Source organism: Caretta caretta, chromosome 1 (assembly GCF_965140235.1).
Source record: "Caretta caretta isolate rCarCar2 chromosome 1, rCarCar1.hap1, whole genome shotgun sequence".
Taxonomy (NCBI): domain Eukaryota; kingdom Metazoa; phylum Chordata; order Testudines; family Cheloniidae; genus Caretta; species Caretta caretta.
The window spans coordinates 216786459-216804400 of NC_134206.1; the positions used below are offsets into that span (position 1 = coordinate 216786459).

Consider the following 17942-nt stretch of genomic DNA (forward strand, 5'->3'; position numbering starts at 1 on the left):
AAGACGACCAAGGACAGGGTAGGCCCATGACTCAATGAGGGGGAAAAAACAATCACAGAAAATGTGGCAATGGCAGAAGTGCTTAATGACTTCTTTGTTTCGGTTTTCATCAAGGTTGGTGGTGACTGGACATCTAACATAGTGAATGGCAGTGAAAATGAGGTAGGATCAGAGGCTAAAATAGGGAAAGAACAGGTTAAAAATTATGTAGACACGTGAGATGTCTTCCAGTAACCAGGGCCTGTTGACATGTGTCCTATACTACTCAAGGGGCTGACTGAGGAGATATCTGAGCCATTAGCGATTATCTTCCAAAACACATGGAAGATGGGAGAGATTCCAGAAGACTGGGAAAGGGCAAATAAAGTGCCAATCTATAAAAAGGAAAAAAGGACAACTTGTGGAATTACAGATCAGTCACCTTAACTTCTGTACCCGGAAAGATAATAGAGCAAATAATTAAGCAATCAATTTGAAAACATCTAGAAGACAGTAAGTTGATAAGTAACAGTCAGAATGCATTTGTCAAGAACAAATCTTGTCAGACCAGCCTGATTGCTTTCTTTGACAGGGTAGCAAGCCTTGTGACTAGGGGGGAAATGGTAGATGTGGTATATCTTGACTTTAGTAAAGCTTGTCATACTGTCTCACATGACCTTCTCATAAACAAACTAGTGAAATGCAACCTAGATGCAGCTACTATAAGGTGGGTGCATAACTTGTTGGAAAAGCATTCGCAGATAGTAGTTATCATTGGTTCACAGTCATGCTGGAAGGGCATAGCGAGTGGGGTCCCGCAGGGATCAGTTCTGGGTCGGGTTCTGTTCAATATATTTATCAATTATTTAGATAATAGCATAGAGAGTACACCTATTGATTTTTTGGATGATACCAACCTGGAAGGGGTTGCAAGTGATTTGGAGGATAGGATTATAATTCAAAATAATCTCGACAAACTGGAGAAATGGTCTGAAGTAAAAAGGATGAAATTCATTAAGGACAAATGCAAAGTACTCCATTTAGGAGGGAACAATCAGTTGCACACATACAACACGGGAAATGACTGCTTAGGAAGGAGTACTGTGGAAAGGGATCTGGGCGTCATAGTGGACCACAAGCTAAATATGAGTCAACAGTGTAACACTGTTGCAAAAAAAGCAAACATCATTCTGGGATGTATTAGCAGGAGTGTTGTAAGCAAGACATGAGAAAGTAATTCTTGCACTCTACTCCACACTGATTAAGCCTCAACTGGAATACTGTGTCCAATTCTGGGCTCCACATTTAAAGGAAAGATGTGGAGAAATTGGAGAAAGTCCAGAGAAGAGCAACAAAAATGATGAAAGGTCTAGAAAACATGATCTGAGGGAAGATTGAAAAATTGGGTTTGTTTAGTCTGGAAAAGAAAAGACTGAGAGGGGACATGATAGTTTTCAAATCGAGAAAAGGTTGTTATAAGGAGGAGGGAGAAACATTGTTCTTCTTAACCTCTGAGGATAGAACAAGAAGCAATGGGCTTAAATTGCAGCAAGGGAGGTTTAGGTTGGACATTAGGGAAAACTTCCTTCCTGTCAGGGTGGGTAAGCACTGCCATAAATTGGCTATGGAGGTTGTGGAGTCTCCATCTTTGGAGATTTTAAAGAGCAGGTTTGACAAACACCTGTCAGGAATGGTGTAGATAATACTTAGTCCTGCCATGAGTGCAGGGGACTGGACTAGATGGTCTCTTGAGGTCCTTTCTAGTCCGATGAAACTGTGATTGCCAGATACAGTTTGAGACCCACTTGAAAAGTCTTTTGGCCGATATTTCTGAGCCCTTGGATCTTTCTGAAATGGAGAGGATTTCCTGAAGGCCTTTATTCTGTCTGGGTAGAAAGCATCTAGGGTATGTAATATAGCCTCTCTGTTATCTCTGTGAGGCTTGATGTAGAAGGTTGGAACATGAATCAATTGGTTCATGTGAAATGGGGACATTACCTTCGGAATGAATTTTGGATATGGTCTGAGTGTAACCTTGTCCTGAAAGAATACCGTACAGGGGAGATGTGCCATCAGAGCTGCAGTTTCTCTTATTCTCCTGGCCAAAGTAATCCCTATCAGAAAGCTCATTTTCACTGAGAGATAAGTCAGCAAACAGTGGGGCACAGGTTCAAAGGGAAGACTGGTCAGTCCTTTTAGTAGCGGCTTTAAGTCCCACGTGGGAGTGGAAAGCCAGGTTTGTGGAAAGAGGTTTAAAATATCCTTGAGGAACCATCTGGTGATCGGGTGTGAGAGCACTGAGAACATAAGAGTGGCCATACTGGGTCAGACCAAAGGTCCATCTAGCCCAATAACCTATCTTACAAAACATGGCCAATGCCAGGGGCCCCAGAGCAAATTAACAGAACATGTAATCAACAAGTGATCCGTCCCCGTCCCTATTCACAGCTTCTGGCAAACAGAGGATCGGGATACCATCCCTGCCCATCCTGGATAATAGCCATTAATGGACCTATCCTCCATGAATTTATCTAATTCTTTTATGAACTCTGTTGTAGTCTTGGCCATCATAACATCCTCTGGCAAAAAGTTCCACGGGTTGACTGTGTGTTGTGTGAAGAAATATTTCCTTTTGTTTGCTTTAAACCTGCTGCCAGTTAATTTCATTTGGTGATGCCTAGTTCTTGTGTTATGAGTAGCAGTAAATAACACTTTCTTATTTACTTTCTCCACACAAGTTATGATTTTATCGCCCTGTATCATATCCTCCCTTACTCATCTCTTTTCCAAGCTGAAAAGTCCCAATCTTAGTAATTTCTCCTCATATGGAATTTGTTCCATAACACTAATAATTTTTGCTGCCCTTTTCTGAACCCTTTCCAATTCCAATATATCTTTTTTGAGATGGAATTACACATCTGCATGCAGTATTCAAGATGCAGGCATATCATGGATTTATATAGAGGCAATATGATATTTCTGTCTTATTATCTATCTATCCCTTTCTTAATTAATCCTAACATTCTGTTCACTTTTTTGACTGCCGCTGCACATTCATAGAATCATAGAATATCAGGGTTGGAAGGGACCTCTGGAAGTCATCTAGTCATCTAGTGGTCTGTCTGAACCACGTAGGAGCAATCAGAATGATGTGTGCTCTGTCTCTTTTTATTTTCAGTGGGACCTTTGACATTAGGGGAAAGGAAGGGATGCTGTAAAGGAGGTCCCCATCCCAAAGGAGGAGGAGAGCATTGCCAAGGGAGTGTTCCTTGTGACGGGTTGGATCACAGAACTCCCCTGGGAGCTGCCACCTGACATGCCAAGACTACTTCTGCCCCTGCTTTCCTGTCCTGTCAGCTTAGGACTCCAGCACCCTGCCTGGTTTGAGCCAGACCCGCTAGCCTGCTGCAAACCCAGACCCAGGTCTGAACCACGTCCCCTAACAGCTGTAGGCTTAACTGAAAGCAGCTTACAGAAGTGTTCCTGTCCTTGACACTCAAGGCCCAACTCCCAATGGGGTCCAAACCCTAAATAAATCCATTTTACCCTGTATAAAGCTTATACAGGGTAAACTTATAAATTGTTTGCCCTCTATAACACTCATAGAGAGATATGGACAGCTGTTTGTCCCCTCCCCTCCCCCCAAGTATTGATACATACTGTGGGTTAATTAATAAGTAAAAAGTGATTTTATTAACTACAGAAGGTAGGATTTAAGTGGTTCCAAGTAGTAACAGACAGAACAAAGTGAATTACCAGGCAAAATAAAATAAAACATGCCAGTCTAAGTCTAGTACAGTAATAAAAACTGAATACTGATAAAATCTCACCAGTTCCAGTAAGATTCCTTTTACAGACTAATCTCTTTCTAGTCCGGGTCCAGCAATCACTCACACCCCCTGTGGTTCTTGTCCTTTGTTCCAGTTTCTTTCTGGGGGGTGGAGAGACTCTCTCTTTAGCCAGCTGAAGACAAAATGGAGGGGTCTTCCACAGGCTTAAATAGACTTTGTCTTGTGGGTGGAGACCCCCTCCTCTCTCCTATGCAAAGTCCAGCTCCAAGATGGAGTTCTGGAGTCACCTGGGCAAGTCACATGCCCATGCATGACTCACAGTTTTTACAGGCAGAAGCACTTGTCCAAATGGTATCTTGAGTGTCTCCAGGAAGACTTCTTATGTGGATTGGAGCATTGCAAGATGCATTGTTCCTTAAGTGCTTCTTGACTGGGCACATAATTTTCTGAATTCCTTTCTCCAGGAACTGACCAAATGCTCTACTAAGGTTATTTAGAAATCAAGCCAGTACACGGCCAATATTCATAACTTCGAATACAAAAATGATACATGCATACAAATAATATTAGTAGATTCAGTAGATCATAACTTTAACACAGATATGTTACATGGCATATGTACCATAGAACATATTCCAGTTATGTCATATATATGCATAAGCATATTTCCATAAAGCCTTATGGGGGGCACTGTCACAAAGGAGGTGGAGAGCATTGCCAAGGGAGTGTTCCTATCTCTGCTCTGGAACCGTAGCATGGACATTTCTTGTTCCGGTAAGTGGTGAACAGGTGTGTGGTTGGTGTCCCCCATTGCCTGAATAGATCATGAAGTACTACTGGGTCTAGTTCTCACTCGTGGTCATATGGGAATTTGCAACTGAGACTGTCCGCCATCGAGTTCTATGTAACCAGGAGGTAGGCTGCTGACAGTGTAATGTCGTGGGAGATACACCAATTTCATGGTCTCATCACTTCCATGCAGAGGAAGGGAGACCAGGCTCCCCCTTGTCAATTGATGTAGAACATTCGGATAACATTGCCTGTTAGGACTTTTCTGTGTGACCCTTTGATCAGATGGAGGAAGTAGGCGCAGGCATTCCTGACTGCCATTAGCTCAAGGAGATTGATGTGGAAGGATATCCACAAGGGTTACCCTTTTCTTTGTGTTGTGAGGTGGTTCAGATGTGCTTCCCATCCTATGAGTGATGCATCGAAAATGAGGAGCAATGACGGAGGTTTTTGCACAAAGGGGATCACTTTGCAAATGGTGGCTCGGTCTTTCCACCAGTCGTTACACAGGAGTAAGGGTTGATTTCTGGGCATTGATCTGCACACCCCCCTCTCTAAACAGTCACATTGCGGCTTTGGTGACTCGGTGAGCTGCTTGGAGAGACCGAACTCTGAGAAGGCAATCGTCTAGGGAAGGGTAAATCATGATTCCTTGGGAAGGTAAGTGGGTGGTCACTACTGAGAGAACCTTGGAGCATTCTCTTGGGAGCACCCTGTACTGGTAGTGGTCTTGTCCCAGAAAGAATTTGAGAAATCATCTGAGAGTCGGTAGGATTAAGATGTAAAAATATGCATCCTGAAGGTCACGGGCCAAAAACCAGTCTCCCTGTTCCAGTGTTGGAATGATCATTTCTAAAGTAACCATCTTCAATTTCTAAGCTTTGACAAATTTGTTGAGAGCTCTGAGGTCTAATATGGGATTCCAGCCCCACCCTTTCTCTTGGGTATTCAGAAATACCGAGAGTAGAACCCTTTTCCTCACAGATATTGAGGCACCAGTTCTATGGCTCCTAGCTGGAGGAGACAGTCTACCTCTTGTCATAGTACACTCTTGTAAGAAGGGTCCCCGAAGAGGGATGTGGAAGGATGTTAGGTGGGGGGGGAGATCAAATGGATAGAGTACCCATGGCAAACCAACAAACAAATTCTAGGACCCATCGGTACGATGTTAGGCATTCCCAGGTGCTGCAGAACACTGCCAGATGGCCAAATGGGTGAGTAGTGATGCTCAGTTGTAGGGAATGGTTTGCCAGCGCCTCAACCATCACAACAAAATTGGTGTTTGTAGGTGGATGACTGGGATGAGGAAGATTGCTGGCCAGACTGTTTACGTCTTGAGAATTTAGTTTTCTTCTTGTGTAGCCTGTTGTATTTATGATCCGGTTTTTGGGAGATGTGTGGCAGGAGCATCTCAGCAGTCACAAAGGGAAAGAGGGAGAGTCCTGTATTTATCCAGGACCCAGACAACAGAGGGGATCATAGGGTAAGGCCTTGAATTGCACACTGCTGTGAAGAAGAAGCCAATACAAACAACAGAGACCTGGTGGGCTATACTGCCTCTGACCAAGAGAATTAAGTGAGTGAAAAGAAGGGCTGCAGTATGCCAATGTAAAGCACATGAAGGTCATGCAGTGAGAAGATCACAGAGCCACGGATACCTGTAATGAGTCCACTTCACTTACAAATCATTCAACTCATGTATCAAAACACAAAAGGAACCGGGCATCGGGCACTGGGAACTGATGCTAGCTGGGGTTTAGGAGCAATTGGGGACTTAGAAGTCACACACATTGAAAACCTCACTGACAGATTGGGAAACCACTTCAATGATGGGAGATAACAGCATCACCTCACATTTTTCAGGCCTTTCCCTGAGCTACCAGTATCACCATTTTGAGCCAGCTGGCTCTTAGCTAAGACCACAAAAAATGCTAGAGTATGGGACTGCAGCATTCATGTGAGATGGAAAAGAAACATCCTGATAGTGCCATGGTCCAAGACATCTCCTGCATCACGCTATTCCCCAGAGGCCTAACAGACTCTGGACACGAGCGGTTACAGAACAGAGCCTCGTAGAAGGGCACAAAAGATCTCCTACAGGGTCGATGGGCAGTTACCCAGCACCAGAGCTGGGAGAAGAACAGGGGCAGTGTGCGATGAACCTTTGTTGGACATTTTCCCCTTTTTCGTTATGTTTAAATTCAAATTTTTGAAAAAATAACAAAATTAAAAACTTTAACATTTCTCCTCGCCTTGTCTTCCTTGACCCTCAGGGATCTCTGTGGAAGGAAGGAAGGAAGTCATTTTAGGGCAGTACCCTACACCCCAGCCATGACATGCAGGCAAAGCCACAAAACCAGAGTCAAGGATGTCAAAAGTTGATGGCAGATCTAAGAGAGCCAGCACAGCTAGGAGATCATCAACTCATGAAATCAGAGCAGTTTCCATCCCATGCGCAGGATTTCTCCTGATCAAAATAACTCAGGTACAGCAGGTGACCTCAGGTGACGTCAGAGTAGCTTCTCCACAACTTGCTCAATGAAATTACCCAGAACCTGGAGAGTAAAGGCAGGGCAATGAGAGCTTCAAGTCATGGCTTCTTGGGCATGGGCCTAACAATTTGAATGAGGATGGCTCTGTGCTCTTCCATAGCAAGGCATTAATGGTCTCAGCCAGTAGTGAGCTACAGCAACATAGCATTTAAGGCACCCAGGGTTGAAAGGCAGATGTTGACTGAATGCCTTACCGGCCTGGGTTATCCCAATACACCGTCTGTGGCTAAATTATTGACCTCTCTGTGCCTCAGCTCCCCACCTGTACACTGGGGACAATGATACTTATGTAGCTCACAGGGATGATGTGAGCGTAAATTGATGAATGTCTGGGAGAGGCTGAGATATTACAATGACAGGACCATACGAGTACCTAGATCGTTCAGTTGCTAGATATTGTAGAACTCAGCCAGGATGCTGTCAAGGTTCCTTCCCCACTCTGAACTCTAGGGTACAGATGTGGGGACCTGCGTGGAAAACCCCCTAAACTTTTTTTTTAGGTTAAAAACTTCCCCAAGGTACAAACTATGCCTTGTCCTTGAACCGTATGCTACCACCATCAAGCGTTTTAAACAAATAACAGGGAAAGAGCCCACTTGGAGACGTCTTCCCCCAAAATATCCCCCCAAGCCCTACACCCCCTTTCCTGGGGAAGGCTTGATAAGAATCCTCACCAATTGGTACGGGTGAACACAGACCCCAACCCTTGGATCTTAAGAACAATGAAAAATCAATCAGGTTCTTAAAAGAAGAATTTTAATTAAAGAAAAGGTAAAAGAATCACCTCTGTAAAATCAGGATGGTAAATACCTTACAGGGTAATCAGATTAAAAACACAGAGAATCCCTCTAGACAAAACCTTAAATTACAAAAGACACAAAAACAGGAATATACATTCCATCCAGCACAGCTTATTTTATCAGCCATTAAACGAAAGGAAATCTAACACCTTTTCTAGCTAGATTACTTGTAGATTACTTACTAACTTTACAGGAGTTTGAAGGCTGCATTCCTGATCTGTTCCCGGCAAAAGTATCACACAGACAGCCCAAATCCTTTGTTCCCCCACCCTTCCAGATTTGAAAGAATCTTTTCCCCTCATTGGCCATTTTGGGTCAGGTGCCAGTGGGGTTACCTTAGCTTCTTAACCCTTTACAAGTGAAAGGGTTTTGCCTCTGGCCAGGAGGGATTTTATAGCACTGTATACAGAAAGGTGGTTACCCTTCCCTTTATATTTAAGACAGATGCTTATTTACCTCTGTATGTTTTTGCTTCCAGTACAGCCCCTTTCTGTTACACTCAGGGAGTGGACATGATCATACTGTAACCAAAACCCAGTAGGGCTGTTTTAATCTCCTGCAGACTTCTGCCACTTGCTTACTCTTTCATGAGTGACACCTCTACAGTTGTCTGACTATTTTGGTGGAGGGGTGTTGTAGGGTTCCCTGGATTTTTGGAAGTGGGTGGATCTGGCTATGTTATCTCACATCAGGGATTCATATTTGACTTTCACAGCTTAGAAGGGACCATTATGATCATCTCATCTGACCTCCTGAATAACACAGATTTCACACAGGAATTCCTACATCAAGCCCATAATTTTGGTTGACCTAAAGCAGATCTTTTAGAAAGAGAACCAGGACAACAAGTTGCATTTTTTTCTAATGGAATATTTTTCCATCAGAAAATGCTGATTCCACAAAATCAAAACATTCTGTAGGAAGTATAGATTTCCTGAACATTTCTGAGAGGAATTTATTAAAATGTTTCATTTTTACTTTATCTTTTTGACTTTTAAATTGTACCATAGCACCCACACATCACATCCACAGTCACATCCACACACCCAACACAATCCTTTACCACACTTCATTCACACCCCACCTAGCACACATACAACATACAACTCCAATACATCACTCCCCCACATAATGTACACACCATCACATGCAACACCCAACCACCACACACTCTGTACAAATCACATAACACACCACCACCACGTGGATACCATCACACACTGCCACCATGTGCCACACCCACAATGCACCATGCAACATAAGAGTCAAAATGGTACAAAGATGCCTTCTTTAAACAAAGATGAGCAAATCTAACCTTATCTAAACAAAGCATTTCAACCTTCTCTTAGAATATTATGTTTCATGGAAGATCTCAGTCCTTTTCTTCAAGCCACTTAGGCCCACATCTGCAGCGGTATTTAAGCTCCACTGAAATCAATGGGCATTAGGGGGTCTAAATGCCTCTGAGGATCTGAGCCTTTAGCATTTTTGGGCCTTTGACAAATGAAAGATTCCTTCCCATTCCAGGACTGCATTGGTCAGCGTTGTCCCTCAGGCACAGTAGAGGTGTCTCCTGCCAAGGGAAGCTCATTTGTTCAGAAGACACTTTTCTTGGTGGTTGATCCGAGACTCTGGACCCAACTCCCACAGGATCACAAAACCACCTGAACCCTCTTTCTGTTCCACTTGAAAGTGATCTTCTGAAATCTGCCTTCAGCAGCATAAGCTCATAGCATGTCATAAAATAAACCTCCATAAGAATCCACATGCACTTTTTCCCCAGGGGGGAGGATGGAGAACGACCCACATGGGATGAAAGAAAATCAGGTCACTTCACACATCTCTATACGATTCTCTGATGCCACAGTGATGGGCATAGCATCAGAACTGTAGGGCAGAGAAGAGATAAGGGGCCTCTTGTCACTGTCTAATCATGTGTGTGTATGCTCATCAAGGTACCTGTAAATAACCTCTCATTTATCCTCCTGGATTTCAGAGGACAGTCTGGAGTCTGAATTGGGGGTTAGGGCGCTCTCTGGAGTTAGGAATATTTTGTTGCTGGCTTTCTCACCATTACCGCAACCCTGATAGAGCATTCACTTTCAGTGCAGTGTTCCATCCTAGAGCCCGCGATACCTAAGAAGTGATATTTTAACATTACTACTTTTTGGTGATTCAGTTGTGAAGTTGCACTCCATAATGTTTTATGGAAATATGCTTATGAGTTTAAATATAATGTAACCAGAATAAGCTTTATGCAAAAGGTCTCTTGTAAGGTATCATTACAAAGCTTATGGCCCACTGAATATATTCATCCAATTTGTATGCAAGTATCATCATTGTATCTGAAGCTAGAAATATGAAGTATAACTCTGAGGCCCTATTGTAACTATGCAAAGTGTGGGCCATTAATGATGGTTTAGAATCTTGATGTCTCCCATTGACTTGGACAATTGGTTGAAATGGTTTATTTACCTGCAAGCCTTCCTGTGTTCCTGGGAGCCAGCCAAGGAAGAATGGATGCTGGGGTCTCACAGGACATGTGAGCATGTCACCTGACACTCGAATCCATCTTAAATCTGGTGCTTTTCCATTTAGAAGGGGGGGTGGGGACCCAGAGAGACAAAAGATTCCAGCCTTGTGCCAAAGCTATAGAAGGGGGTGGAACAAAACAAAGGAGGCTGCCAGTCATGAGAACACCCCTGATTTCTACCTAAGATGTCTGGTGGAACTAACAAGTCTGTACCAGGGGAAAGGATTGGGCCCAGACTAGGAAGGAGTCTAGTTTGTGAAAGAAGCTTATTAGCATATCTCTGAGGGTGAGATTTTACCTGTAATCAGTTTCTAAATGTATTAGGCTTGGACTTGTGTGTTTTTGCTTTATCGTGCTTGGTAACTTACTTTGTTCTGTCTGTCATTACTTAAAACCACTGAAATCCTACTTTTTGTTCTTAATAAAATCACTTTTCTTTATTATTGAACCCAGACTAAGTGATTAATACCTGGAGGAACAAAGAACTGTGCATATCTCTCCAGCAGTGATATAGAGGGTGAACAATTTTTGAGTGTACCCTGAATAAGCTTTATGTAGAGTAAAATGGATTTATTTGGGATTTGGATCCCATTGGAATCTGGGTGTCTGGGTGCTGGAGATAGGAGACCTGCTGAGCAGTTTTTGGTTAAAGTCTTCAGATTTGGGGGCGTGGACCAGACCTGGGTCTGTGTTGTAGCAGGCTAGCGTGTCTGGCTCAACAAGGCAGGGTTCTGGAGTCCCAAATTGGCAGGGAAAATGGGCTCAGAGGTAGTCTCAGCATGTCAGGTGACAATCCCAAGCGGGTCTCTGTGACTGAACCCGTCACATCCGTCTCCATCTCTCTCCCTGCTGGTCCACATGTAGCCATCCAATGCACCTTATGAGAGAAACATCAGCCCAGGAACAGATCTTCAAAAAGGGTTTAATAAGAAAAAGCAAAAATTCAGAAATGTAAGGAACAAAAAGCAGGGAAGTTCCAGACTGTCTGATCAATGGGAAATTAGAGGGGAAATCACAGCCCCTCTCTCAGTCAGACTTATTTCTTGCATCTAAACAAAACTGAAATAAAAAAGCTACTTGAAGTAGTTCCTAGGCAGGGATTGTCTCCGATGCCCCCATGGCCCAATGAGCATTTGGGACAGAAAGAATCTAACCATACAGCATTTACATCCTCACAGGATATTTGATCTGAACCCAGTCTTTCTTATATTGATGTCCCAGAGACGCCATCATCAACGTCATCATAACCCAGGTCATGAGGAGGTAGGGACAGGGCATCCCTCTCAGCCCCAGAGGCCCCTTCACTTCTTAGCGAATGCAGACTCCAGCCTGAAAATAGCAAGCAGGTCACATTACAGTCATTCTCCACCCATGTGCACTCACATAAAGGATGGACAACAGACAGCATGGGCTGTGAATCGGCCCCCACCCACAGTTCCTCTGAGTGGGCCTCTGACAAGTTTAATCCATTCTCTCTCTCTCTGTTCTTCAAAGAAAATAGGTGGGAGCGGATTCTCTCTCTTCTGAGACCTTCCTGGTGCAGGAGAAATGTGGGGATGGCAGTGAGCTGGTGACGACTCCCTGTTATGCCACTGTGAGCTACTGTAACTCCTGAGAGCTGATATAGTCCCGAAGGGACCACACGCCAGCAGACAGCTGGAGCCGGGTGGAGACCTTAGCCCATGGGACATTTCTGGACATCACAGATCTCACCTGCCCACACAATGCTCTTTCGCACATTGTTCCCATCAAGACCAAAGAATTGCACATTTCATCCCAACCCAGTTTCCCCTGAAAGTGGGAGCTCAGCCTTGGGCCCCAGCTCAGCCCTGGGCTAACGGGGGCATTTACATATTGAAGAGAGTGATTTCAAACCTGATGCCAGGCCACTAACTAACCCCACCCCAGAAACCTGCTCTTCCCATTACCGTCCAGGGCACGGACACCTTGTTTGGGGAAAGGCACTTTGGGCCCGATCCTGCCAATGGACACTTAACATTGATGATTTGGACAGTCCCACTGAAGTCAGAGAGAGTATTCATGTGAGTAGACTGACAGATGGAATCTAGTATTTGTAGGATCAGGGACTTTATCTGAGAAATCTCTCTTTCTTGGTGTAAGTCCTTTTAACTCTGTTTAGTAGAGGTCAGGGTGGGGACGCAGCAGGGAATTGATCAATAGCTGTATTTCAGTGCAGTGACAGTGACCTCTAGTGGCCAGTAAAGGCTCTTCCCGGTGAGTTCTCCACACTCCACTCACCTGTCCGTGAATCCCTGTTCCTGACACTTTCCCCATGGGCCCCAATGACTTCCTGGACATTCGGTCCAGAACCAGGGTCATCTTCAGGGTCAGAAATTTCTCTGGCATCATCATAACCATCCCCTGGGTCATCTCCAGGCAGGGCAGGGACCTCTGAAATAAAGATGGGAATTAATGGTTATGAGAAGAGGCTTTCCACTGAATAGAGAAATAAGCTACATGCCAGGTGTGGCAAAGGAGGGAGTTATGTGTATTTTTTTCTTATGAATGCCACATACACCTCAATTTAGCTGGTTATATTATCCTGCCAGACTGCACAGAGAAAGGAGGCTATTGGAGGGGAAGCAAAGAGGAAACATAAAAATAACAAAGACGTGCCCCCTTAAGGGAACAATGAGGGGAGCTGTTAATTGTGGACTGCCCCTCCCTGGCTCCACCCAGACTAGTTTGGGTTAATTCTTCCCAGCCCTGAGCTTAGGATCAAACGGCAGACTAGGGAGTGAAGGGGGTGGAGCAGCAGTAGCCTAAGGGGTAATGTGGCTTCCAGGAGGCAGATTCATCACTGCTCACCTCGGCTGTCTGGAGTCTGGGGGATGTTCCTCAAGGCAGGCTCCTCCACATTATCGTAATCCAACTGAGACCCCCCTGGGAAAGCTCCCTCTGGAAGAGCAAACATCACACTCAGCTTCCCCTGAACACACCCATTTCCCCAGCAGGTTTTAGTTCCCCATTAAAGGCCTGTTGTCTTGGAGTTTGGGCTGTTCAACATAGAGTCTGCAGGGGAAGTCACAGGGTGACCCAGGGGAAAAGGGAGAGTGATGGACATTCTGTGAAATAATAATTGTGCCACCTTTATTTCCTCAAAAATAACTAAGGCCCAGCCCTGCCCCACAGCATCCAATAGCAACATTGTCATGCCCTCCAGTGAGATCAGGATCTATGCTGGTATTTAGCTAACACTGGACCCTTTGGGAGATAGTAGCTGCCACACCAGAGCTGACCATTGTGAATTCAATTGAACTCTATAAAGACATGGTTTAAAGTCCTTACGTTATATGGGCTGGATCGTGAATTCAGCTATATGCTCCTGTCGAGGAGGCAGGGGGCTAAGATCATGGGGCACAGATCAGGGGTTGTACAGAGACATGTGTCAGCTGTGGAAGTCAGATTCTTTCATACCGTGTGAATATTTCACTGCCCGGTTCCCTGCAGCTCCTCCCCTGGGAGAAAGCACAGTCAACCACACACAGAAAGGGTCAGGATTTCTTCATGTTTCCATCAAGAGTTGGACAGAAATCTTTTGTGTGTCTCTGTATCCACCCCCATCCTTGTTACCTTGCTCTGATCCAGGATCATTTTCCCCCTCGCTGTCCCCGGTGTAATACTGCAGCTTTGTCACTGAGTCATCTGAATAGGAAACTGGAGAAAGGATAAACGGGATGTTATCAGAGTGAGAGCAGCGAAACTGGCTGATGGGCAATGCATCCGGGTCCTGGAGCAAGATTTATGGTCTCACTATATTGCTTCTTCAAGAGAAGATGCTGAATTTACAGCGATTGAGTGGTGAGAGGCTGACACAGACTTTCTAAGCTAAATATCAGTTTTTTTGTAGTAAATGTGGCTTTGGGGTGGATAATTCAGACTGGGAAGATGCTGGGAACAGCCATATTGACCTCATGAGGTGAGGCAGGAACTGAGTGAGCCTTTTACCATGGCATCCCCTCCTGTGGGTTTCATTCAAATCCTTCTCATGAACTAGGGAGCCTGTTTTGAGTCACACTCAGGGTGTAAGAATCTCTTTAGAGAGGAATGTTTATCTTCTCCTCCTGAATGTTGCTGCTTCATGGCCTAATCCAGCAGAAAAGTATGGCTGAGGCTGCTGGTCCAGATCTCCTCAGCAATAGACATGACTTCCATTTTGTTCTGGAAGATACTCCCCCTCCCCCGCCTTTTTGACAGATAAGGCCACACCCCTCACAGGATCAGAGTCTGTGACCAACTCCCACCATTAGTAGAGAGGAGAATGTGCATCTCAGAAGTAGCCTCAGGGAGAAGCACTGACCATGCCCCACAATGTGCTAAACTGAGAGCAGCATCTTCCCCCCTGATTGACATTCAGTTAAAATTATGAGGACAGTCAGTTTCCTGACCCATAACTAATTACCCCCTAAGGCTGCAGGATGTACAAATGGGCCTGACTGTCCTCAGAATGGGGCTAGCAGAGTCTGCCAGGGAGGAAACTCATTCATCTCAGTCCAGTAACTGAGTGGTCTCTTCACAGACCCAGCATCTGCAGCCATCCAGGACTCACAGGCTTGAAGGCTGCAGAGATTTAGCTCTAAGTCAGAGCTTTAGAAGGCAGAGTGCATTAGAGACTTTCTCCCTGTTAGGAATGACACACACAGACCTGAGCGATCAAACATTTCCTGCTTCTTTCTCATCAGGTTATAATCGATCTCCTCGTACACGGCCTCAGAGAAAGGGTCCAAGGATCTTCTGGAGCCTGAAAACAAAGGGCAGGGTTTGCTCAGGCTCAGAGAAGCTAGGGATGGGAAACACTATGAGATCATCCAGCCCCTGTCCCCGAGTCCAGTGCAGGACTGGTTCCTACAGCACATTCCCACTGCTCTATCGAGTTTATATTTCAGCATCCCAGGTGATGGGGACCTGTCCCTTTCATGTTTGTTCTATTGGCTATTTCACGGTCATTAAGTTTATCTGGATATTCAACCTTAATGGTCCCTTCATAAATGTATCCTATTACTCCTACTACCACCCAAAATCATTCCTCTCCTATCCTGGTGCTCACACCTATGGGCAAAATAGTACTTGTATATGTACTGCCTAGAGACTGTGTGGGGAATAATTAGCTAATATTTGTGCAGTGCTTTAAAAATGGAAAGTACTATCTACCTATCTTTTTAGGTGACAAATCTGAGGAACTGTCCCAGATTGAGGTGTCATGAGAGGAAGTTTTGGAACAAATTGATGAACTAAACAGTAATAGGTCACCAGGACCAGATGGTTTTCACCCAAGAGCTCTGAAGGAACTCAAATGTGAAATTGCAGAACTACTAACCGTAGTCTGTAACCTATCATTTAAATCAGTTTCTGTGCCAGAAGACTGGAGGATAGCTAATGTGACGCCAATTTTTTAAAAAGGCTCCAGAAGCGATCCCAGCAATTACAGGCCAGTAACGCAAACTACAGAACCAGGCAAACTAGTTTAAACTACCGTAAAAAATAGAATGATCAGACACATAGATGAACATGATTTGTTGGGGAAGAATCATAGAATCATAGAATATAAGGGTTGGAAGGGACCCCAGAAGGTCATCTAGTCCAACCCCCTGCTCGAAGCAGGACCAATTCCCAGTTAAATCATCCCAGCCAGGGCTTTGTCAAGCCTGACCTTAAAAACCTCTAAGGAAGGAGATTCTACCACCTCCCTAGGTAACGCATTCCAGTGTTTCACCACCCTCTTTGTGAAAAATTTTTTCCTAATATCCAATCTAAACCTCCCCCACTGCAGCTTGAGACCATTACTCCTCATTCTGTCATCTGATACCATTGAGAACAGTCTAGAGCCATCCTCTTTGGAACCCCCTTTCAGGTAGTTGAAAGCAGCTATCAAATCCCCCCTCATTCTTCTCTTCTGCAGGCTAAACAATCCCAGCTCCCTCAGCCTCTCCTCATAACTCATGTGTTCCAGACCCCTAATCATTTTTGTTGCCCTTCGCTGGACTCTCTCCAATTTATCCACATCCTTCTTGAAGTGTGGGGCCCAAAACTGGACACAGTACTCTAGATGAGGCCTCACCAATGTCGAATAGAGAGGAACGATAACGTCCCTCGATCTGCTCGCTATGCCCCTACTTATACATCCCAAAATGCCATTGGCCTTCTTGGCAACAAGGGCACACTGCTGACTCATATCCAGCTTCTCGTCCACTGTCACCCCTAGGTCCTTTTCCGCAGAACTGCTGCCTAGCCATTCGGTCCCTAGTCTGTAGCTGTGCATTGGGTTCTTCCGTCCTAAGTGCAGGACCCTGCACTTATCGTTATTGAACCTCATCAGATTTCTTTTGGCCCAATCCTCCAATTTGTCTAGGTCCTTCTGTATCCTATCCCTCCCCTCCAGCGTATCTACCACTCCTCCCAGTTTAGTATCATCCGCAAATTTGCTGAGAGTGCAATCCACACCATCCTCCAGATCATTTATGAAGATATTGAACAAAACCGGCCCCAGGACCGACCCTTGGGGCACTCCACTTGATACCAGCTGCCAACTAGACATGGAGCCATTGATAACTACCCGTTGAGCCCGACAATCTAGCCAGCTTTCTACCCACCTTGTAGTGCATTCATCCAGCCCATACTTCCTTAACTTGCTGATAAGAATACTGTGGGAGACCGTGTCAAAAGCTTTGCTAAAGTCAAGAAACAATACATCCACTGCTTTCCCTTCATCCACAGAACCAGTAATCTCATCATAGAAGGCGATTAGATTAGTCAGGCATGACCTTCCCTTGGTGAATCCATGCTGGCTGTTCCTGATCACTTTCCTCTCATGCAAGTACTTCAGGATTGATTCTTTGAGGACCTGCTCCATGATTTTTCCAGGGACTGAAGTGAGGCTGACTGGCCTGTAGTTCCCAGGATCCTCCTTCTTCCCTTTTTTAAAGATTGGCACTACATTAGCCTTTTTCCAGTCATCCGGGACTTCCCCGGTTCGCCACGAGTTTTCAAAGATAATGGCCAATGGCTCTGCAATCACAGCCGCCAGTTCCTTCAGCACTCTCGGATGCAACTCGTCCGGCCCCATGGACTTGTGCACGTCCAGCTTTTCTAAATAGTCCCTAACCACCTCTGTCTCCACAGAGGGCTGTCCATCTCTTCCTCATTTTGTGATGCCCAGCGTAGCAGTCTGGGAGCTGACCTTGTTAGTGAAAACAGAGGCAAAAAAAGCATTGAGTACATTAGCTTTTTCCACATCCTCTGTCACTAGTTTGCCTCCCTCATTCAGTAAGGGGCCCACACATTCCTTGGCTTTCTTCTTGTTGCCAACATACCTGAAGAAACCCTTCTTGTTACTCTTGACATCTCTGGCTAGCTGCAGCTCCAGGTGCGATTTGGCCCTCCTGATAACATTCCTACATGCCCGAGCAATATTTTTATACTCTTCCCTGGTCATATGTCCAACCTTCCACTTCTTGTAAGCTTCTTTTTTATGTTTAAG

At 44.9% G+C, this 17942-nt stretch overlaps 1 protein-coding gene across 1 annotated transcript in view; it reads right to left on the bottom strand.

Annotated features, from left to right (window-relative positions):
• Positions 1-7965: 7965 nt before the first annotated feature.
• LOC142069410 (antigen WC1.1-like) overlaps positions 7966-17942 on the bottom strand; it is a 70269-nt gene continuing 60292 nt past the window's right edge. Inside the window, exons 13-17 of the mRNA XM_075120380.1 lie at positions 15111-15206; positions 14039-14122; positions 13274-13363; positions 12704-12856; positions 7966-11773 (exon numbers count right to left, since the gene is read on the bottom strand). Coding sequence (XP_074976481.1) covers positions 11649-11773; positions 12704-12856; positions 13274-13363; positions 14039-14122; positions 15111-15206 — 548 coding nt within the window. The 3' untranslated portion in view covers positions 7966-11648. The remainder of the gene's footprint in view (positions 11774-12703; positions 12857-13273; positions 13364-14038; positions 14123-15110; positions 15207-17942) is intronic.